The sequence below is a fragment of the Equus caballus genome, chromosome 15, assembly GCF_041296265.1.
Source record: "Equus caballus isolate H_3958 breed thoroughbred chromosome 15, TB-T2T, whole genome shotgun sequence".
Taxonomy (NCBI): domain Eukaryota; kingdom Metazoa; phylum Chordata; class Mammalia; order Perissodactyla; family Equidae; genus Equus; species Equus caballus.
This window is the reverse complement of record NC_091698.1, coordinates 52,794,988-52,818,491: the sequence shown is the minus strand read 5'-3', so window position 1 is coordinate 52,818,491 and position 23,504 is coordinate 52,794,988. Positions and strand designations below refer to the sequence as shown.

The following is a 23,504-nucleotide window of genomic DNA, read 5'->3' as shown; positions in this document are numbered from 1 at the left end:
AAAAAGGTGAGGATTTGACATTTTTATTTTTGCTTCTCTGTATTTTCCAGTTTTTCCCTACAAAGGACATACTTGGTTTTGTCAAAAGGAAAAAAAATGTATTTTTAATTTAAAAATTTACTTTCCGGAGCAAAATTTTCTAATCTATTTTGTTTGGGGAGGGGAGGAGTCAACATCTTGGAGCAATGAAATCACCAGATAGTCCCCTGACCACTTGTCCTGCTCTCCGCATCTCATCTTTGACCAAGAAGCCAAAATAGAGGCTCAGACCGGATTTTTCCTCTTCTTCCAGGCCTTTCCCACATTGTTGGGCTGAAGGAAGTGAAGTCTTCAACGAAGACAGTGAAACAGCTGAGGGAGGCGGAGCTGGGGGAGAAGAGGAGGATCCAGAGGTCTGAGGGGTCCCCATCACAGTGAAGAGCCCAGGCTTTGAAGTCTTGGCTCCATCTCTGCTTAGCTATGTGATCTCGGGTCAGATCCATGCCCCCTCTAAGCCTCAGTGTGCACAGCTGTAAAATGAGAACAATAATAGTGCAGACGTCATGGGTGGCTATGAGGCTTTCCTGAGGCAATGCAATGTAAAGGGCTCAGCATGCCATCTGGCACATGGCACTCAATGAATGGCACTTCTGTTTGTTTCTGACTTGGGAAGCCAGACCCTTCCCTGCCCAAGGGGTGGGCAGACACACAGGGAGCCTTTGGTTGTCCTGACCCTCAGTGAGGCCCTTGTGACCAGGGAAACTGGAGATAGAAACCAAGCCCCAGAGCCACAGACTCCAGAAGGGTCTTCCTAGGCTCCGTGCCTGGACCTATTGCCTGGGAGGCCATACCTGGTAAGGGCTCCTGATCCAGCCCCTTCCCCATGTGCCCTGTCACTCCGTCCATAAACACACTCAGAGACTGGTGGCCATCTTGACCCTTCCTCTCATAGTAACTCCATTGATTGCGGTCCACTTGGTGATGTGTGAGAGCCACCCAAGGCCTGTGAACTCATCTTGCCACTTCCTCACCACCCCCTGCCCCCACAACAATGTAGGATTGAGAGATCAAAAACCACCTCCACTCACCCACCTTCTCAACCCCCATGACCACCTCCGTGCCTCCAAGCCCCTCACTGTCGACCCAGGGGAAAGCTCACACCAAGGTGACGCAGCTCTTCAGTGAAGAGCGAGGTGTCCACCAGGCACAGAGTTCCCCAGTCAGTGCAGCGGCCGGGGCCTGTCACCTAGGCTTGGGGAGGCTCCTCAGCAACAGTGAGGATGCCCTCTGACAAAATCGGGAACAGAGTGGTTTCATGGTCTTCTAGAAGGTTCTATCTGGGAGTTGGAGAAGCTGTGCTTGCTCTCTGACCCAGAGGAGGCGCTGGTCCCTGGAGGCAGCACCTGGCCCACATATCCTCCACCCCTCCTCAGAGCAGGGCTGCCTGGGACTGGGTCCTCAGACACAGTGTAGGTAGGAGACAGCCTTTACAGCAGCACGTGGGGCATCTGTGAAATCCCCTTCCCCAAAGACCAGGAAAGAGCTGGGGGAACATTGGGGTTTTTCCGCGCAGAGGACCTGGTGGGCTGGCATGACTTCACCTCTCCTGAATGAGTGAGGGGATGAATGAATGAATGAATGAACGATTCGAGTTCACTCTCTTATTTCTAGAGTTAATTAAGATAACATAAAACATCTATGGAGGGGCTGGCCCAGTGGCACAGTGGTTAAGTGCGCACCTTCTGCTTCGGGTGGCCCGGGGTTCTCTGGTTCAGATCTCAGGTGTGGACATGGCACCGCTTGGCAAGCCATGCTCTGCTAGGCGTCCTATGTATAAAGTAGAGGAAGATGGGCACAGATGTTAGCTCAGGGCCAGTCTTCCTCAGCAAAAAGAGGAGGATTGGCAGTAGTTAGCTCAGAGCTAATCTTCCTCAAAAAACAACAACAACAAAACATCCATGGATGTGCTAACAGCCACTAGAAAATAGTTATATAAGCCTGGAAGCTTAGCTGAGCACACACGTGTCAGGAGGCAGCCCCATTTTGCATTCCTGCCCAGCAGCTAAACCAGAACTTGGCCCACAGTGTGATAGTTCAGTCAACTATTGATATTACCAGTCGTACGGGAAAGGAGAGGAAGTTCTGGGTGTGTCTCCACTTGTCCTTGGTGGTGAGACCTGACAGCTCGGTGAACCTTGGAGTCAAGCACCCACAGAGGGAAGCTCATTTATTTAAAAAAGTGAAATTAACAAAGCAAAGGGGCACACGCACCCAGGAGGGGTCAGTCTATGCCCCAGGCTGCTCTCCCAGTGATCTAGTCAAGTCACACCTGCCAGTGCTACAGGTCTTCAGCCCCCACCACCACCACACACACACACACACACCCATGGGGACCCTGTCCTAGGCTAATCTGAGTGTTTGGTGCTTGAGCCATTGTTAGGGTTTGTGTAGGGTGAATTCCCTGCAGGTTGGGCTTCTGGCTGGGACCAGGTACCTAAGAATTCCCTGTTGCCTCAGGCCCTCTGGCCTTATTGCTGTGTTGCGGACTCTACTGGGGACTCCTGGTGGCTTTGAGGTTCTGCCTGATCTAGATGAGTCCATGGGGCTCCAGCATTCCGCCTGGTCCCTATCTACTGTCTCCCACCTTTGGACTCGGCTGGGCAATGGGCTGTCCCAGTCTGAAAGGGGCAGTGCCCAGGCCCTGTCAGGTTGGGGCCATGGCCCCAGGCAGCATCTGGAGTGGAAGGTAAGCCTGCAAAGTTGGTGTTTTTCTTCTGGGGAGTGGCCCCTTTTTGTGACTCAGACCCTGGGAATCTGGGAGCCCTGCTAGGCTCTGGCCGAAGCTGGACTCCCAGGAGCCCTCACCAGGCTCAGAGTGAATGCACTCGGGTTTCTTAGCTCCCCTGGCCCCCTCCCATGCCCCTCAGTGGGTTCCTTTTGTTGTCACTAAATCCCCTCCAATCTCCCCTTCCAAAAGCCGGCAGATCCAAGTGGAATTCAACACCCAAACACTCACACAAAGGCTAGGATTAATAGCTGGCTTTGTCTGGGCACAGATGTGCAGCAGCTTGGAAGGGGGGGACATTTTTCCTGCCACTTGAGTCAACCCCGCCAGCTCCACACTGGGGGAGGGAGAGATTGGAGAGGGGGGGAGACTGCTGCCTGGATCCCCCTCGAGGGCGCCACGCCCCACCTCTCTGAGCTGGTGTGCTCTTGGGTATCTGGCCCCACCAAGGAGGAGACAAAGGTCCTCTCCCGCTGGGAGGCCCCTCAGCCTCCCCTCCTTCCCCTTCCAACAAGTCACACTCAGCGGCTGGCTGGCGCTCACAGTCCCTGGACTCGGTCCCTGTTCTTCTGGAGCCTGAGCTCTGAAACAGGCCCCAGCAATCCTCAAAGAAACCCTGTGAGCTGAGCAAACTAACGGGGCACTGACAGGAGGCCCCCAGGAGCTTGTATGCGCAGGCCACAGGGAAGGTTCTGGGAGGAGGTATGGCAGAACTCCAGAGGATGGGCAGGGTCTGGTAGGCAGGGAGGGCATGAGGCATCCTAGGCAAGGGGACTCCAGAAAGAGTCTGTGGGCAGGAGAGAGCAGGGCCTCAGAAGCCTGGAAAAGGGGCTTGGATATTTCCTCATGGCAATAGGCAGCCACTAAAGGTTGCGGATCAGAGTAGGAACTAGAAGAACACAGTGGGGTGTAAGGAGCACTATTCTGTTGTTGAGTAGGGGACAGGCTGGAGGAGGTGTCGGCCAAGGAAACACATGGGAGTTGCTGGGGCGGAGCTGGTTCTCGGTCCTCTTTGCCTCCAAGAGAATCCCTTTGCTGAACAGTCCATGCTCCTGCTCAGCCACACAGTTGTGGTGGGTTTGAATTTGGTCCTGAACACTTAGGAGAAAAATATCATGTTTCCCTATTGTTCTGTGTCAGGTAAATCAGGCTCCACTCCCAACAGGAGAGCTGGTTGGAATTACATCAGTCAAGTTTTGAGGGTGGTGGAGTGGCTTCCCCTCTCTAGGGTGGTACAAATATCTGGGGTCCCCCAGCCCATGTGGTCGCTGAGAAGCTTGTTGAGCAAGACAAGGTCCCTGCTGTCAGGAGGTTTATATGCTACAGGAAAGAAAACAGGTAGAAACAAAGAAGCAAACCAATAAATGAGATGAGTTCACATGGTGAGAACGCTAGGAAGGGAGTAGAGAGTGACTGGCCTGGTTGGCAGGTGGGGGGTGGGGGAGGGTCAGGGAAAGCCACTCCGAGGTGGTGGCATTTGAGCTGAGATTTGGAGGATGAGCAGGAGTGGGACCTATTAGGAGAACCCTATGCAATCACTGATATTTAACCTTTTTTTGGTCCACAAAAAAGGGTAATTTCATAGAGTTCAATGAAATATAAAGATAGAGGGGAAGGGAACAGCAAATACAAAGGTCATGAGGCAGAACCAAGTATGGAGTGGTGGCCCGAGGTCAGAGAGGCTGGTGCAGCACAGGCACCAAGCAAGAGAATGCTTAGGAAAAATGAGGTTGGAGGGGCCGACTGGCCAGCGAAGGAGGTGAGAGTGTAACGTCAATGGGAAGTTGTCAGAGGGGCAGGATGTCGCCTCATTCTTGCCTGGAATGTTGAAATGTTGACTGTTTGGAATTTGAAATTTAAAACATAACACCATTTGCATCAGCACTTTACACTTAAGTGTAAAACTAACAAAGTACGTACAAAATCCGTATGAGGAAAACAGGAAAATGCTGATGAAAGAAATCAAAGAAGATCTAAATAAATGGAGAGATGTTCCATGTTCATGGAGAGGAAGACTCAATATTGTTCAGATGTTGGTTCTTCCCAACCTGACCTACAGGATCAACACAATTCCAGTCAAAACCCCAGTAAGTTAGTTTGTGGATATTGACAATCTGATTCTAAGTTTATATGGAGAGGCGAAAAACCCAGAACAGCCAAGGCAATAATGAAGGAGGAAAACAAAGTTGGAGGATTGACTACCTGACTTTCAGACTTATTACAAAGATACAGTGATCAAGACAGCTAGTAAAGGAAGAAGAATAAACAAATAGATGAATGGAAGAGAACAGAGTGCCCCGAAATAGACCCACAAATAGAGTCAACTAACTTTTGACAAAAGAGCAAAAATGGAGAAAAGATAGTCTTTTCAACAAATGGTACTGGGACAACAGAACAGACAGGAACAAAGAAAGGAATCTAAACACAGACCTTACACTCTTCACAAAAATTAAAACAGATCATAGACTTAAATGTAAAGTGCAAAACTATTTAAAACTTCTACAAGATAACATTGGGGAAAATCTAGGTGACCTTGAGTCTGGTGATGACTTTTTAGATATAACACTAAAAGTATGATCCATGAAAGAAAAATTTAATAAGTTGGACTTCATTAAAATTTAAGATTTCTGCTCTGTGACAGACATTATTAAGAGAATGAGGGGCTGGGCCCGTGGCCTAGTGGGTAAGTTCACACGCTCCATTTCGATGGCCCAGTGTTTTGCTGGTTCGGGTCCTGGGCTCGGACATGGCACCACTCATCAAGCCATGCTGAGGTGGCGTCCCACACACCACAACTAGAAGGATCCACAACTAAAAATACACAACTATGTACTGGGGGGCTTTGGGGAGAAAAAGGAAAAATAAAATCTTTAAAAAAAAGAGAGAGAATGAAAAGAAGACAGACTGAAAGAAAATCTTAGCTAAACACATATCTGATAAAGGACTGGCATGCAGAATACACAAAGAACTTCTCAACAATAAGAAAGCAAAAATCCAATTAAAATGGGCAAAAGATATGAACAGATGCCTCATCAAAGAAGATATACAGATGACAGATAAGCATATGAATGATCATATGATATGGTCAATATCATATGTCTTTGGGGAAATGTAAATTAAAACAACAATGAGATACTACTACACACCTATCAGAATGGCTAAAATCCAAAACACCGACAACACCAAATGCTTGCGAGGATGTGGAGCAGCAGGGTCTCTCATTCATTGCTGGTGGGAATGCAAGTGGTACAGCCACTTTGGAAGACAGTTTGTCAGCTTCTTTCAAATCCTCTTACCATATGATCCAGCAATCATGCCCACAGGTATTTATCCAAAGGAGTTGAAATCTCATGTCCACACAAAACCCTGCATGCAAATGTTTATAGCAGTTTTATCCATAACTGTCAAAAATTAGAAGCAACCAAGATGCCCTTCCACGGGTGAATGGATAAACAATGATTGTACATCCAGACAGCAGAATCTTACAAGAAAAAGAAATGAGCTATCAAGCCATGAAAAGACATGGAGGAATCTTAAATGTGTATTGCTAAATGGAAGGAGCCAGTCTTTCAGGGTATATACTGTATGATTCCAATTATATGACATTCTGGACAAGGCAAAGCTATGGAGACAGTAACAAGATCAGGGGTTTCCAGGGGCTCAGGGGAGGGGAGAGGGGTGAATAGGTGGAGCACAGGGCATTTCAGCGTGGTGAAACTTCTGTATGACGCTGTAAGGGCGGATGTGATATTATTCATTTGTCAAAGCCCAGAGGACTGTACAACACAAAGAGCGAGCCCTGAAGGAAACTGTGGACTTTAGGTAATAATGTATCGATATTGGCTTATCAGTTGTAACCAATATAACAAAATAATGCAAAATATTAATAATAGGGGAAACTTTGGGGGGGCACGGAAGAGGGGATATATGGGGACTCTCTGTACTTTTTTCACAATTTTTCTATAAACCTAAAATGATCTAAAAAATAAAGTTTATTAATTAAAAATCTTTAAAAGTAATTAAAAACAGATTTGTGCTGCCCACTTCCCTCTCCTTCAGGATGGAGCCGGGCAGCCCCCCCTCCCTCAGCTCCAGCTGCCAGCAGGAGCTCTCTCCTCCCCACCCAGAGCCCTAGAGGGCGCATCACGGAGCCCAAAGCACCATTCAGGCAATGGCGGGGCGGGCAAGCCAAGAGCACAGCACTTCCTCCACTGGGGAAGAGAAATACTTCTCATCTGGCAACAGGACCAGCACACACATCATTCTCTCAATCAATTATCTCGCCTGGGACAATGCCCTTGGGCCTCCTCCCTCCAGGCTGGAGCCAACCTCACACCGCCCTCCCTCTCCTCACCCCTCTCAATTCTCACCAGTGTTGGGGGGGCAGGGGGCAGCATTCAAATGCCTGGGACCAAGGTGTGGTCCCCCAGCCTGAGAGCAGGAGGGAGCGGAGACGGTGCGGGGCAGCCACTTCGCCCCCCTCACCTCTGCAGGTTGCCCAGCTTTGGCCCTAGGGGAGGATAGATAACAAAGGGGAGAAAGACCAGATCCCTAAAGACCAGCAAGCAGAAGGCCGCCCTCAAAGAAGTAGGTGGTAACGACAGCACCTGCTTTGCTGGGCTGTAGTGGGATTAAATGAGATAAGTCATGGAAAACATTTAGGCCAGGGCAGACACTGGAAGAGGTCAGGAAATACTGACTGTGACTGCTCGGATCCGGGTGCTCACCCCACGCCCATCCTCCTGGTGGGAACGAGGCTGTGGACTGCGCGAGGGTGGGCGCCAAGCTGCTTTGCTCTGTCCTGGAGCGCCGGCACCAGCAGGATCTAGTCCATCCGCTCCTTCTGCGAGGAGTTACCAGGGGTTGGCCCCCATGCCAGGCACTGGGGACGGCCACAAAAACACAAATTCCAGGCCTCGTGGACTCTACCCTTCTGTGAGGGAGACACGAGCATCAAATAACCACCAGAGGTTTATAAACTCGTAGGAAGCAATGTGTGGTGGAAGGCAAGGAGTCCGGCGGGGCTGGAACAAAGTGCATGGGGAGAGGGGGGACACAGGGCAGAGAAGCAGCAGGGGCCAGAAAGGCCAGGACAAGAATTTTGGATTTTATTCTAAGAAAGCGTGGAGCGCTTGGAGCACAGGAGTGACGTACTCTAATGCTTGGCTGCTGGATGTGGGCTCCGTGGACTGGCATCTCCCAGAGGCTCGTGAGATGCAGGCGCTCAGCCCCATCCCAGAGCCACGGATTAGAAGCTGCACTTTCACCAGTCCCGCGGGTGAGCCGTGTGCACATTCTGGGAGCACAGGACTGATTTATACTTCTAAAGGATCCCTCTGCCTGCTACGTTAGGATCCAGACAAGGAGGGGAGCAGGGAGAAGAGCTGGGAGGCTGTGTGGTAATCCCGGTGGTGAGACGCCAGGAGACCCTGCGTTCGTCTGAAGGGCGGAATAAACTGACCCCACTGATGAGGTGGGTGCGGTGGGAGAGAGGAGGGTCAAAGTGACTCCAAGGATTTTGGCCGCAGCAGTTAGGTGAGTGGTGGTGCCGTCTACTGCGATGTGGACGCCAGGGATGAGGCAAGAAAGGCTCATGGAATGAAAGAACAAACGGCCCACAGGAGCTCCCTCACCTGCAGCTGCCCCAGCCATGGTCTTCCTGCTGCCACAGCCATCAGACAGGCTCAGAGGTCACTTCTAGCTGGGGAGGGTTCCATCCTCTATTTGTTATGACCCACAAAGATCAGTCTCAGTGTGGGGAGCCCTTCTGGTCTCCAGAGTTCCTCTCCTGCCCATCCTGTTCTTGCCCGTAGCCAAGCTGAGGGGTCTGGCAGGCCGGGGATGCAGGCTGCTCAGATCTGGGGACCAGAACCTATTCTTGGCCCCTCACTCCCCTCTGAGCCAGCCCCGCCCAAGATGGCTAGGGATCACATCCAAGCTTTCTGTGTGGCACCGTCTCCACAATGACCCACAGTGTGGCCCAGGCACCCTGGACAGCAGAGTGATGTGTCCGTGCCATGAAGAACAGAGTCTTACAGGAACACGCAGACCCCCTGCACTCCCCAGGGACCAGCTATGCCACCTTGGACAACCTGCCTAACTTTTCTGGGCTTCAGTTTCCCTGTCTGGATTAGTGAGAGGGTGGCCAGAGAGGGCCCAGCCCAGTGTCCAGCAGAGAAAAAGTGCTTTACAGAAAGTAAGGGTCTCCCCCTCCCCCATCTCCCTAAGGGCACAAGCCCTCAGCCCCAACCTGTCAGCAGTCTTCAAGGTCCCAAGCAGCCCCTACCCCGACAGCATGGTCTGTTTGCAGACCACTGAGAACAGAAGGACCCAAGACTCGTGCTCCCCACCACCTGCCAGCACCACTGGCTCCTCTCCCCATCCTTGGCAGATGCCTCTCCTCAGAGCCCACCTCCCTCAGAGCCTGGCACCCCACCAGCTCAGCTGACCCAGGCAGTGCCACCTGGGAGGCCCTCCCCTCTGCCTGGAATATCCTCCCTCCATGTCCCATCTGTACTTAGTCCCTGCAGAGCTGCTCAGGCCAACCTGGAAAACTGAGCTAGAAACCTCCTACCCCAACTGACCCACAGCCTGGAGGCTGGGCGGCCCCAGATGGGGAAGCCAGGTACCTAGGAGGCAGCACCAAGGCCCCCCCACCCTGCCAGACCAGCAGATGCCCCTCAGGGGTTCCTGGGGGCCCTGGCCTTGTGACTCAGAGGTCGCCAGACCTCTGTGAACCTGAGCCCTGGAACCTCCCAGTCCCACCAGGCCTGCCTCAAAGGCCAGGGAATAGGGCCCAGCTCCTGGGATGCAGAAATCTCATACCTCGGAGAGGGGTGAAGCTCCGAGGGCAGAGGGGCCTGGGTCACTGGCTTCCAAGGTCAGATTCAGCGCTGGGTGACAGCAAAGCTGGCTAAGTAGTAACATGGGAAACACAGCAGTCAGAGACCAACGGAAACTGAGGGGAGGAGAAGGCAAAGGGAGACAGAGTCAGAGACTGAAGAGAGGAGGTAAGAGGAGAAGACGTGGCAGGAATGGAGGTGGGATGGAGAGAGAGAGAGAGAGACAGAGAGAGCTCCAGCCAGCACAGGGGGCGGCCAGGGGCCACAGAAGTTCTGCACCGCAAAGCTTAGGGGTGCAGTTTGGCTGGAGGCCACCTCCGGGTTTGTCTCAGAGCTGGGCTGGCCCAGCAAGCGCCTGAGTTTGTTTAAGGCTGAACGTTTGGGGTGTCTCTGTGGGTCACAGCCAGGCCTGGGCCTAAGGCCCTGGAGGTAGGGCAGGGCACCGGCTGCCTGGAGCTGAGGCCCCTCCGCTCCCTCCGCTGCGGACAGCCCCCTTGGGGGTTGGTGGGTCGCCCAGGGGAAGAAAGGACGGACAGGAAGCTCTGAGGCTTCAGTCCCCCCTCAGCTGTTCCAAAGGTCCAAGAGAAGATGCAACTTCTAGCTCCAAGGTTCCCTGTTGACCCTTGTTTTGTCATCACTGAGCTTCCGGCCAGTTTCTTCAGGCTCTGAAGCACCAAAGGTGGTACAGGTGGGTGGCCAGAGCTGGAACTGCATGGTCACACTCCTCCACCTAGCAGCCCTGGGCCCCTCGCTGCACCTCAGTTTCCCCACGCCTGCCGGGTCTCCCCCCATCACCACCCCCTCCAGAATCGTCAGGAGAATCAAACAGCGAATGGACATGACAGGCTTCTGGCACCAGGAAGCCGCACCCGAGTGTCAGGACGATTGTTACCAGCACTGGACCCTCCCCGGGCCGGGAAGCGGCCCTCCCTGCGCGGGTATGGACTGGATTGACTCTGGACAACGCCACTGCAGGGGCGCCGCCACCTGGCCCTGGCTGCAGGCCCTCGGCTGGGAGATAAGTGACCACAAATCCTTTTCTGGTGGCGGCCTGACCCGGCGCGCTAACACACACCGACGCGCCCTCCCCGGGAACGGCCTCCTGAGCGGACCATCGGGAACAGAAGCCTGCTAGTGCGACTGTGCTGAGGACGTGGCCCCAGCGCGCCCCCTCCCCCTGCTGTCTCCAGCCTCCCCGGCCTGTGCTCCCCGCAGCCATTCCCTGTCACTGCTGAACAATAGGCCTCCTGGCAGCTGGCAGCCCGGCCGCCCCGCCGGCGAGGGGAGAGGGGAGCGAGCGAGCGAGCGAGGGAGGTGGGAGGCCGCCGGCGGGCTGCGAGGGGCTCCCAGCTCCAGGCACAATGGCAGCGTGCGCGCCTTCCCATCATGCGCACGGCCGTGCCACCCCCGAGCCTCGAAGGCTGGTGCTGGGCACCTTAGGGCCCCGCGCGCGTCCCACCTAGAGCTTCCGTGAAACCCGCGAGGCCTGGGCCCTGGGCCAGAGATGCTGGAGGAGGCCTCAGGATTCTCACCGGCCGCCGGGGAGAGCCAAGGCCGAAGCGCACGGCATGTACGTGGTCCTGCACCTTCCCTTTGCCCCTGAGCCAGCTGAGTCCCTGAGAGGGCAGGTGACTGGCCCAGGGTCACACAGAGCCAGGACGAGAGAACCTAGGGGGCATTCAGCTCTGTAGAGCAGTCCCAACTCTTGGTTCACTGCTGGCCCCACTGGGACATCTTCCTCCTCTTGTCCCTCTGGGTGGTGCCCTGGTGTGCCAGGAGGACTCCACACCCCCAGGAAGAAGAGGAGACGTGAAGCGGCTGTCCAGGGTCAGGCAAGTGAAAGAGGTAAAGCTCGGATGGCATGCCATCTCCTGACTCCCGCACCTTGTTCAGCCTCCAGTGTCAGCCTGCCTGTGGATGCCATGACACAAGGAGCAGTGATGAGTGCTGACAGGAGAGCGTGCTGAAGGGGTTACAAGAGTCATGGGGCCCCACCCACAATCCCAGCTCTGCCACTTGCTAGCTGTGTGACCTTTGGGCAATTGCTTAACCTCTCTGAGCCTGGACTCCCTCCTCTGTAAAGCAGAGGTGGGAGGAGAAACCTCAAAGGGCTGGGGTGAAGAGTCCATGAGATCATGCACGTCAGCACTTCATGGTGTCTGGCACGTGAGTGCTCAGTTAAGTGGTCACCCCGGGGACTATCACTGCTGATTCAGTCAAAGATTCCTTTCCAAGAGGGGCAACAGGACCTTAAAAGCAAAGATGGAAGAGGCAATAGGCACTCTGGGAGCCCAGACTGCCACACGAGCTTCAAGCACCGTGTCCTCAGTAAATAAAAAGCTGACCACTGTGATGACAGGCATGGTGTTAGGAAACGGCGCTGTCCCCACAAAATGTGCGTTTAGCATGAGGACGCCCCAGCTTTGCTTTATGGCCCAACATAAAACACCGCCCTGAGTGGAGGCCTGGACTTTAGCCCTGCCCACTGTCGTGTGTGCCACAGCTAACATTTGTGGACTTCTGTTTTTCATGGCCTAGAACTGCGTTAAGTGCTTCACATGGATGGACCCATTTAATCCCCACCATTGCAGGAGACAAGCTAGTTATTACCCTTGTCTTTCAGAGGAGGAAGCTGAGGCACAGAGGTGATCAGGAGCTCGCCCAAAGTTACAGGCTACAAACGATGGAGCACAATTCAAACCAGGCTGTCTGGTGGCAGAGCCAAACTCTGAACCCCGGTGCTATAAACTGTGTCTTGCCCTAGACAATAATCACGTCCCCTCCCTGTGCCTCGGCTTTCACATCTGTGAAATGGGGCCCTGGGACCAGAAGATCCATGTCTGAGGCTCCTCATAGGTCTCAAGCTCTCTGAAGATGTCCACTTTGGTGTGACTTTTCTGACTGCTCCGCCTTCTCTGGCCCTCGCACCCCCACCTCCAGCGCTCTGTGCCCTTGGGACCCTTGCCGCCACATCTGTACTGTCTTCGCTTTCCTGGGGTGTAGGTCCCAGTCTATGTAAGCCTTGGAGCCCAGGGACTGCAGCCTGGCCCAGCTGTGGACGAACACTGTCCTAAGCATTGCATGGTTTGCAAAGATTAGGGTTTGGCAAACTGTTTCTGTTAAGGGCCAAAGAGCAAATATTTTAGACTTTGAGGGCCATATGGTTTTCTGTGCCATTGTAGCAGGACAGCAGCCACAGACAACACACAGATAAATGAATGTGGCTGTGTTCCAATAAAACTTTACTGACAAAAACAGGCAGGGGGCAGGATTTGGCCAAGGGCTGCAGGTTGCTGACCTCTGGCAAAGGTGAACATCACAAGGTCGTTGCTCTTCAGAGCAGCAGAGGGACGTGGAGGAAAATGGCGTCCAGCTAACCTGAGACATGGCAGGACTTGTTAAGAGTGTTCGCAGAGGCTCGGAGCACCCCAGAAGAGGTTGGTTCTGACTGCGGAGAAGGCTTTATGGAGAGGCACTTGAGCTTAGCCTTGGAGTGATGGGTGGAATTTCTACAAGCAGAAGTGGGGGCCCAAGCAAGGGCACGCAGTGTGCTGGAGATGACGGCATCCAGAGGGCCAGGATGGGAGTGGGCCTGGGACCCAGAGAAGACTGAGTCCTGGCTTCTCTCATTCCATAGAGAAGGGTGAACTCCAAGGGTTTTTTTCCTTCTTTTAATCCAACAAATGTTTTCATGCCTTTGGAGGCATGAGATGACAGGCATCCGTAACTTGTGTTTTTCTTGCACTGTCAACATTTTCAAAGAGATTTAGGAGCTATGACTTTATCTTATCCTCACAAGTCCAGAGAGATCGAGCGATTTGTGATTTCTATCTCTAATTAACAGCAGATGCTCATAATTCTAGAGACAAACCACTCTCCTGAGCGAGAGACTCTTACTTCTAGCTGCCTAATGAGTCTCCACCGGGATGTCTGGAAAGAGCTCATCCTGTCCTTCTCCCCCTGAGTTTGCTGGGGCTGCCGTAACGAAGTACCATGAACTTAACAACGGAGTGGCTTAAACAGCAGAAATTTATTGTTCTGGAGGCTTGAAGTCAGAGATGGAGGTGTCAGCAGGGTTGGTTCCTTCTGAGGCCGTGAGGGAGAATCTATTCCATGCCTCTCCCCTAGCTTCTGGTGGTTTCCTGGCCATCTTAGGTGTTCCTTGGCTTGTAGACACATTACCCTGATCTCTGCCTTTGTCTTCACAGTGCTCTCCCTGTGCACTCGTCTGTGTTGAAACCTCTCCTTTTGATAAGGACACTAGTCATACCACAATAGGGCCCACCCTAATAACCTCCTTTTAACTTGATTATCTCTGTAAAGACCCTGTTTCCAAACTAAGGTCACATTCTGAGGGACTGGGGGTCAGGCCTTCAACCTATCTTTTTTGGTGGGCACAGCTCAACCTGTAACACCTCCCCAACACTCCTCCCTCATCACATTCCATTGCTGATTGATTGGAACCCTCATTTCCCAGGTCCCTCACACCCAGCCCCCTCCCCTAGCCAGCTGGTATGGTGGCCCAGAACTGCCTGGACTAGGCAAGGCTGGATCCCACGACTCCATCAAAGATGGGCCAGCTGCCGAGGAGGATGCACAGGATCTCCTCCATTAACCTCTGAAGATGGGGGGGAGCAGGGCCAGTTGTATAAATCACAGGGGGCTGCTGGAGGAGGTGCAGCAAACGCGTGCGGCACTGGCGCTTTGAAACGTTGACTCTCGAACCAAGGATGTAAGAGAAACAAAGGCGGCAGGTAGAGTAGCTAGGAAGCAGGTGCAGTGATCGGAGGCAACAAGGGGACCTGAGCTGGGGAAGCTGTGGTAGGGATGGAAAGGAGGTGGTGGGGGACCTGTGAATATTCGGGAACAGGATGACTGGCATTGGAGGAGTGGGGGCAGCAGAATCACACCTGGGAGGAAGGTGACAAGGCCAAAGAGGGGCCCAAAGGGGAAGGATCATCCCAGTGGGAAATGAGGCTGTTTTAGAATGCGCTCAGGGTGAGACGGCACGGCCTGGCAGATGCTTAAGTCCAGGGCTCGGGAGAGAGGCAGGAGCTGGAAGCAAGTTTTCAGAGTCCCGAGTTGATCAGATCCCCTGGGCACAGCAAGCTGGTCAAAGAGCTGGTCACTGACCAACCAAACCCTGGACAAAAATGATTACAGAGAGTTGGGGGAGCAGAGTTCGAACAAGGAGAAAGGCCCAAGAGGCAAGGGAGAACCAGGAGAGAAAGGTGTGTCTGAGACCAAGAGGCATGAGAAGGTCCCCAGCTCCACCTCCAGCAGAGGGAACACGACGACTCCTGACATCCGAGCTGGCCGAGCTCCGGTGAGAAGGAAACTGCACACGCGCCTCACTCATCTTTTAACTGTTTATTGTATAATATAAAACTACAAAAGTAAGACTGCTCATTTCCATGTACATTTAATCTGTCCAATTGTTTAGATTACAGCCCAAACCTACACGTGAATACAGCCATCTGGGTTCCGATGTAACGTCTGTAATATTGCATAGAAAAGGCACAGCTCTCAGGTCTGTGGGGGAAAGGTTACACCTCCTTTTTTGACAGAAGCCCTCCTCAAAACACCATGCACCAAACACACCACTATGTACATCTTTTCCAAAATCTTGGTTGTTTGCTTGTATGGATTGCACTTCTCTTCTAAACTTGTTATCCCCAAAAGATGTCCAAAATTTTTATTGGCTTTGTCTGCAATCGCATTTGATCCTGGCCAATTTTCAAGAACCATTTAGACTCGTTCTTAGAAGCACTGAAAACAACTGTACACAAGCAGGACGCACGCACCTCGCTGCCATTGGCAGGTACCAGGAAGTTAACCATTTACAGCCAGAACGGGTTAAATAAGCTCTTTTCAATATTTTCAGAAAATGTATAAAGGTCCAATTTGTAACAGCAAGGTTTTGAAATTAAGACAATTCATATGGAGAAGGACAATCGCTGCACAAAGCAGAGTCTCTTAGTTGTTTTTTTACATCTGTCATTTAAGAAGGCTGCCCTGCGGGATTCATAATTCATTGTTTACCACAAAGGTGGCTAATAAATTTAGGCTTTAAAAACGATCCGTAAATTGATACTTTGGCTCTTTGGAGCTTATTTACTTAAGAAATTTTCCTTGATTGACCTCAGGGCCGCTGGGACGCTCCGAGGGGCTATGGCCATCAAAAGCTTAATTGATAAAGACACTGGAGGTGGAGCAGGGGCCCAGCTCGTTCTCAGCCTCTGATGTGAACAAGGGTGTCAGTGTGGTGGCCCCGTCTGTCATAAAGAGAAAGTGCTACTAGAAACATGTTTAAAAATATCAACCCTTTGATGCTTGATTTTCTTAAAAATTTGGAGGTATTAAAACATTCCTCATCCATACCTTTTGCATATTTCAAATAGACCCATATTAGAGAAGAGAGTAAAAATGAATGTGGACTGTGCATACGATGAGAAGACCCAGGGGTCTGGCTCGGACCCCCTTTTAATACAGATTGACATTCCTACAAGAGAATACATTCCTACCATACATTCTGCACATGTTACGATCCAGATGTTGTTAGAGCTCCACAGTAAAATAAATATATTTACACAGAAAAAAGGAATAAATAACTTATGAAAAAAAATCACTTCAAATTCAAAGCTCTTATTATTCTGCTCTCGTCTTGTCACTTCATTGCACATCACTGTCAATAATTGTCCTCTCCCAGCCCCACCCGGCACGTCTTTCTCATGAAGGCACCTCAAACTGCCTGCCTGGCTTACTGAATGCCACGTGATGTCCTCCAGCACCGGGAGGGCACTGCTGCCAGGTGGCATCTGGAAGCACGTCCCACAGTCAGACTGGGACTCGGAGATGGCACACAGGCTCACGTTCTTCCCTGTTGGGACATCACTTTGTAAAAATAAGACACAAAGATAACTTGAACACTTGATGGTTTTGTTCTTTTAAAATGGGCCACTAACTTCCCCTATCCTCCCCATTAGACCTTGAATATCAAGCATTTACGGCAAGAGTATCCAGAGTTAAAAAGCATCTGCCTGCTGTTCTCGAGGGTTTTGTTTTGATTCTGAAGCCCAGCCTTACAAACACGAGAGAGTCGGAGAACCACGTCTGGGCAACACTTCGCTGTGCTTATCTGAACTGTTGCCCAACATATGGGATTTGTTTAAACACACGATTTGCTAATCCACCCAGAGTACAGTTGTTCTAAGTTACTGTAAATCAGCCTTTAACAATGGCTGATCAGCCGCCCTTAGCCTGTTATTGTTGGGCATCATCAACACTATTGTGTGTGTGCACGTATGTGTATGTGTGCGGCAGGGGGTGAGTCGGCTGGGTCTTCCAGTTATCAAAAGCATGGCGTCTGCACTGACTTGTTCTCCATAGGAAAAGGAAGCTCTTAAAACGGACAGGCACAGTGACACCGGAAGCATCTACAACAACCCTCACCTTCGCTATCTGGTCCCTAGTCCTACCAAAGGAGGTGACACATCTGAAGCAGCACGAGGTGTTCCGGTGGAGGTGGGCTGTAGGGGAACAGGTGCAATTTGATCCGTTTCTCACTGTTCTGAGTTGATAAGTAGCCTTTAAAAACACATTCAAGTGGGGGGGGAAGTAAATTAGAATGTAGAAAGATTCAATCATATCATACACGAATCTTTTGCTTAGATGAGCAGTTCCTTCATCACAAATGTAATTACTTCCCCATGTGCATTATAAAAATAAAACTATCTATGGCTTGTTTAAAGTGCCATTTTATAAAGCTGACTTTTTTAATTGGCCAGAAAGACTCAATTTTATCCATGGCAAGAAGTGAGCAGAATTGGTGACTCAATATTGACAAATGACCAACAACAAAGACAACAACAACAACACAAATCCCATAATTTAAAAATTCTTAAATAAATATAAAAGTTATTCCTAAAGAAGCCATCTGCATTTCAACAAATATAGGTGGTAACCAGCTAAAGTACCATTGGAAGAAAGAAAAAAAAACGAAACGAAAAGGCCATAAACAATTTCGGCAACAGGCATGATACATTGCAAATGTTTTAAAATTAAATGTACACCGCTAGGAACAAAGAGCTACTTCTCAAGTGTCCTGGGGGGGGCGGGGGAGGGGGAGGAGGAGAAACATGCACAGAAGGTCCTGTCTGTGTATTGGGGTAAAACAGCCTTGCAAAGTGTAGTTAAAGCAGTTGATTCAAGAAAGTAACCAGATTGGAAGCCGTGATGTAATGGGACCGACTCCAGGTTCAAGAGTTACACGAGTGCACCCCAGGCTGAGCCAAGGTGAGCAGAGCTCACTGTGGTGATCATGAAGATGCCATTTCCAGCACTTAGCAACAGAGGGAATGAGAGCTCTAGGGAAGGGAAGCTGCAAAAGACAACTGAGCGACATGATGGATGCCTTCTGGGGGAAGATTTTCTTCTTTACGAGCCTTAAGCATTGCGGTACGGTTTAGTTCCGTGAAGAGGTTGGTTGCTTTTCATAAAATTTTGTTCACGTGTAAAATTTCACGTCATCATAAAAATTACGCCAAAAAGGGAAACATTTGGGTTTTCGTTTAAAAAAAATAAAAACAATTAAAAGCGCAAACTTGGCATAGATACAGTGAGTATTCGGTAGCCTTCCTCTCAAAAGAGGAAGCTAAAGAGAACCATCACTTAAACCCCCCCGAGCTTGACAGTTGTCTCCCGCCAACCGCTGACTGAAAATTTGATGAGCAGACGTGGCTCTGGCTCCGGAAGTCACCGTGCTGGCGGGTGTTCATGCCAGGGGGTCGGTGCTCCTGAAATTTGGGTGTGATATCGCCTGGCCCTTCCTTAAAGCACTGTGTGTGTGTGTGTGTGTGTGTGTGTGTGTGTGTGTTTGCATTTGGGGACATCAACTGCAGACTGATTTGATCCAATTTTCTCTTTGCACCAAACACATATAAAACATTACAACTCTATAAAAGTACAAGTGCAACTTGTACATCTGAAGTTTGCAGGAACTAGGTGAGCAAATCCTATCAAAATAGCTATCTCATATGTATAAACAGCATTTGTTTTTAGAAAAACAATATCATAAACTGCAGAATCTGTACAAAAATATAAAATAAATTTGGGCAGCAGTTTCTAAACAGCCATGTAAATGCAACACTTATGAGGAGTAGTTAATGCCTCTAAAAAGGCTGAATTGCCAAGTCAACCTATACAGGGCGAAAATGCCAGAAAAGGTACTGAGATTATCTAAATAATATATATATATTTTTTCTTTTTTTTCTTTTTTTACCTCTTGCAATAAAACTTATAGAAAAAATAGACAAATATGCACATGCAATTTACAGCTTTTCCAACTTATTCCTTGTGCTTCACTTGAACTGTTTATTTTTGTCATTCAGCATAGCAACATTGTCTTCCAATGTATTCTTTCCTATTCCAGGGTAGCAGGTCTCTGAGGAACCACTCCGAAAAGCATATTAAAAGTGGTCGTACTTGGATGAAGGCACTCCAACTCTGCTCAAAGCAAAAACTAGTGTGATCCTTTTGTAAAATGTTTCGTTTTCTCTGAAAAAGGCAAGCAAGGGTGCATGCACAGTGCGGAGAGCTGTCAGGGTGTGGGACGCTGGCAGGGTCTGGATGGGCACAGTCACCGGGTCCCCAGGTCTTAGGACCCGACGAGCACCTCCATGATGTGGTCCAGCTCTGTGAGGTCCATTTTGAAAGGCTGACTCGGGGCGACGGGCTGACTGCTGTAAGGAGCCAGAGTCTTGAGGAGGTCGTCGGCGGACACCGGGGCCATTTTTGAGGCTGTCCCCGACGTGGACGTGCAGGGGTCAAAATCATACATCGACGTGTCGATGTCGGCAAACAGGATGTCGTCCAGGGTCAAGTCTGTCAGAAAGCCTGTGGACGTCGTGATTTCAAAGTTCCCGGGTAGAGAGTCCATCAGTTTCGAGTCGTCAGGCCGGCCCTCCTGGAGCCCCTCGGGTTTCTGGAGGCTGGACTCGCTGGAGTCCCCCTTCGGGCTGTCAGTCACTGCCACGGTGGTGGCCTCGGTGGAGGTAGATGTGGGACAGAGCTCCTCGATCTCGTCCAAGGCCGAGGAGAAGCTGTCCTTCTCCGGTGGGAGGGCTGGAGGGGAGACTCTGGCGGGAGCAGCCGGCGGCATGGCCGGGGAAGTGCAAAAAGTGTCATCATCGTCCTCGAGCAGCGAGGCCGGGGTGAGGCAGGCCTCCAGGGGCGTAGTGCTTCCGAGGTCGCAGGGGTGCGCAGAAGGGGACGCGGGGTGGCTGAGGGGGGCCGGGGCCTCTCGGTAGCTGTCGCTCAGCGAGTCGGCCGGCTGGGAGGAGGCGGGGAACACAGGCCTCAGGCTGCCTTCCTGTTTGAGCTCCTCTTGGATCCGCCTCAACATGTTGTTGATGAGCACGGTCTTCTGCAAGCTGGGCTCTGTGAGGGGCCTGTGGTTATAGAGTTTCATAAGGGAAATGTTGAAGATAGTCTGGCGCTGTAAGGTGTAAGACACCTTGGACGGACCGTCGGAGGGAGACACGATTTTGCCTTCCAGCCCATCTTCATGCTCGTCAAACTTCCGTTTTCCTCCTTTACCCAACATATATCTGCAAAGGAGAAAGGGAGGAAACGGAATTAATCACCCGAAAGCTAATTCCCACCGTAAAACAAAGACGCTGATTCAGAGGTCAGGACTTGGACTTCAATTCCTTGCCCATGGTTAGTGAGAACAGACTGATTAACTGGGGGAAGACCTTTTGGAATAAGAGAGAATTGGGAAATCTACGTTCGTATGCCGGTGGAGCAATTTTTATCACTAGGTAGTCTGGTGAATATATTTCTTGAGAAATGTGTACGACACAGACAAGTTAAACGTTACCATGGAAACCGTGATTTTGACTTTCTCAGCTCGTGTGCCTGCTTTCGCTTGCATGCCTAACATTACTATGCAGGTTCAATTTCCCTCCCCCAAACCCATTTATTTTTAAAGCTCAAGAAAACACTTACAATGCTAGGACCTAAAGAGATAAAGGTGTCAGAGATTACAGGTTGACCACATCTTGAACAATTAAAAGAACCAAGCTGGAGAAGGGGGAAGAGGTACAATTTGGGCAGAACTGTGTGTGCTTTCAATGTGCCTTTTCCTTGCTCATTATGCATACAGTCCTTCTGTCTGTTTGGTGACATGTGGTAAAGCACTCGGCCTGTGTTAAATGACCAGTGTGATTGACCTGCCACAGCTTTTCAGTCTAGAATCAAGAGGAGGAATGTGGATTTCCCAGCCCGAGTTTTTCCATGACTTGATTTCACTGTGTGCAGTTATGACTGAATGCCACTGGACTAATTTAAAAAGTAATTTGCCCTGATTATAAGCATTGCTCTTTGGGTACTTGAGATGTCTCATAACAAAATACCTACAGATACAGATGTATGTCGAAGCAGCGACGAGCTCGGCTCTCAGAACGTGAGCGTTTGGGAATGGGTTGCATTTTAACTCCCGCCCCACCTCACCTGAGGCTCACAGCCTGGCTGCCTCGCCTCTTGCTCTGCCCTGAGTGAGGACGTCCTCAGCTGGCTGCGCCTTTTGGAGAGGGGTCCCTCTTCTCAGAACTTCTACCAACTGAACAGAACAATCTCAAGTCCACTGCCCTTTGCCTCACAGACCTCCCTTCTACCCATTTAATCAGGAAAGCTGTCCTTATGTTGTCCAGAGGGGGAGACGTGGTTCTAATTAAGCCTGGCCCCTGCCTTCTCCCTCACCTCCTCTACGACACTTACCCATAGATGCGTGTTAATCCTCTCCTCAGTGCCACTCACTCACTCTCGTATCTTCATATACAAGTGAGTGCTGTACAGTGATCCAATTTTTCTTCTAAAAGTGACTCGCCTTTCACTGAATTGCTTCAGCTGATTTTGACGGCGCCTCAGTCAATCCTTTACTACCTCATTCCGCATCTCTGCTGTCCTGGGCACGGGCCAGAAAGCGCGGAATCCTGCAGACGGATAAAGCCTGGTCTTCACGGGGCTGAGTATCTTCTCCCACACCTCAGTATCATTTTGAATTATGAGTCTCACCCCAAAGGAAGAAGGCTAACTATAAGAAAACTTCACAGAACTTCCCTCCGACACTTTGCTAAAGGAGGCCACACTGTCCCTCAAGGGGGCCAGACATGCAGGTGGCCAGAGAGCCTGGCACACAAGTCTCATGGGGCGGTGTGGGGGACTGCCTTCATGTGCCTCAGTCTCCAGGAGAGAAAGGAGACAGCTGCAACCCGTCAACGTCAGACTCAGCTTGAGAATTTGTTAATGCTCATAAAGAATGTGGAATTACTTGTCTGAAACACTTTCTCTCATTTTGTAAACATTAAGAAAATGGCTGTCAATCACTAGGACCAAAGACCAGTCCCATAATTAACTGCTCTCCGAGGCAAGGAAGGGTGATAGGAACAACTTGCTTATCGAATACTTCAGATGAAAGAAACATTTCCCGCTGCTCACACGTCGCCCAGGACACTTCCTGTCTCGAGTCTCTGTGCCTGTGCAACTTGGAGCGAATCAGAGAAGGTGATTCATTTCACATTACAAAATACTTTTCCACTTTATGCAGAAGTGTTACCGGACAACTGTTTTCAAACAGAGAACTGTATTCACAATTATACTATTTGTGTTTGCTTACAACTTAAGCATTTACATACTTGCTTCCAGAAAGCTTCCTCTTTTGCCAAAGAGCTCACTAAGGTACACTTAATTCCCATATGAAGCTGTTAGATGACGTGCATTCTATGGAATAATGTGATCATATCCAATACATTTAAATGTGCGTGTGAGAACACAAAAATGCATACACATACCCTCGGAAACAGTGTTTCTCAAAGTGTGGTCCATGATGAGGTAAGTAGAGATACTGTATTAATTAAAAACTTTTATAGAAAATTTACAGAGTAATTGTATGTCTGTAAATCTAATTTAAAAACGAGGTTTCTATTTTAACGTCTCTGTCCTTTAATCTCATTTCCTAGTGACTGTTTTTATTATGTTTCACTAAAATATTAGTCTATGAAGGAGGAAACAAACAAAATGGTCCTTCATCACAGAAAGTTTGAGAAGCACTGTCCTAAAATGTAAACTGAAGTCACAACTAAAAGCAGGTTAGTAAGCTCAGCGCCACTTTCAATTTTTCTTGGTTTTCTGGAGGAGAGGTAACACTTGGCTAAGACTTTTTTCTTTTGGTCTCGATATAGAACTGTCTCTTGAAGACTTGCTGCCAAAATAAACAACAGGACTTTCTCAATAACTCACATTTCTCTAGAAATAATCACTGAATCTACAGAACTGAGATATCTGATAAGCACGCAGTCCTCCAGGCCTTTAGCCGAATTCTCACAGCTGAAGGAGATCTGTGGAGATCTTTGCAGAGAGATGTCAATGTGGGGAGCACCTAATTTCCAATTAGAAGGATCCAGCTGGTCATAGCTGTGTGATAATCCTAATGATTTGGGAAAAGCCTGATAAAACATTTGTAATGCTGTCTGGAAGGGGAAGGAGGAGGGCCCCTTGTAAGCAAGATCTGTGAGCAGGAATATTTAGACAAATCGAATCTTGGATGCTTTTCAAATGTGTAAATAGGACCCATGATGGAGTATGTCTCAAAGCAAGTTTGCCCTCATTTCTCTGGTTCATTTTATGAGGCAAAACTGGCTGCACACACCCAGTAAGATTGCAAAATCCACACAATCTTGATTTGTAATCCTAATTCTATCTAAATTCTTATAGAAAGGAGTAACATGCAACATAAAATCTAGTCCACATTTTTATTTTAAAAAATTTAAAAGTCTTAAAACATTAAAATTTTCCCAATGTTTGTGGAACACAGTTTCGAGTCAAGTGCTCCCACTCCC

The 23,504-nt window shown here is 49.9% G+C and overlaps 1 protein-coding gene across 4 annotated transcripts in view; it reads right to left on the bottom strand.

Annotated features, from left to right (window-relative positions):
- Positions 1-14,961: 14,961 nt before the first annotated feature.
- The window catches only part of SERTAD2 (SERTA domain containing 2), a 114,721-nt gene continuing 106,178 nt past the window's right edge, over positions 14,962-23,504 (bottom strand). For 2 of the 4 annotated variants that reach the window (XM_070235366.1, XM_023618989.2), the window contains exons 2-3: positions 21,385-21,599; positions 14,962-20,213 (exon numbers count right to left, since the gene is read on the bottom strand). In XM_070235366.1, coding sequence (XP_070091467.1) covers positions 19,262-20,209 — 948 coding nt within the window. In that variant the 5' untranslated portion in view covers positions 20,210-20,213; positions 21,385-21,599 and the 3' untranslated portion in view covers positions 14,962-19,261. The remainder of the gene's footprint in view (positions 20,214-21,384; positions 21,600-23,504) is intronic. The other 2 variants (XM_005599938.4, XM_005599937.4) reach the window with 1 other exon arrangement.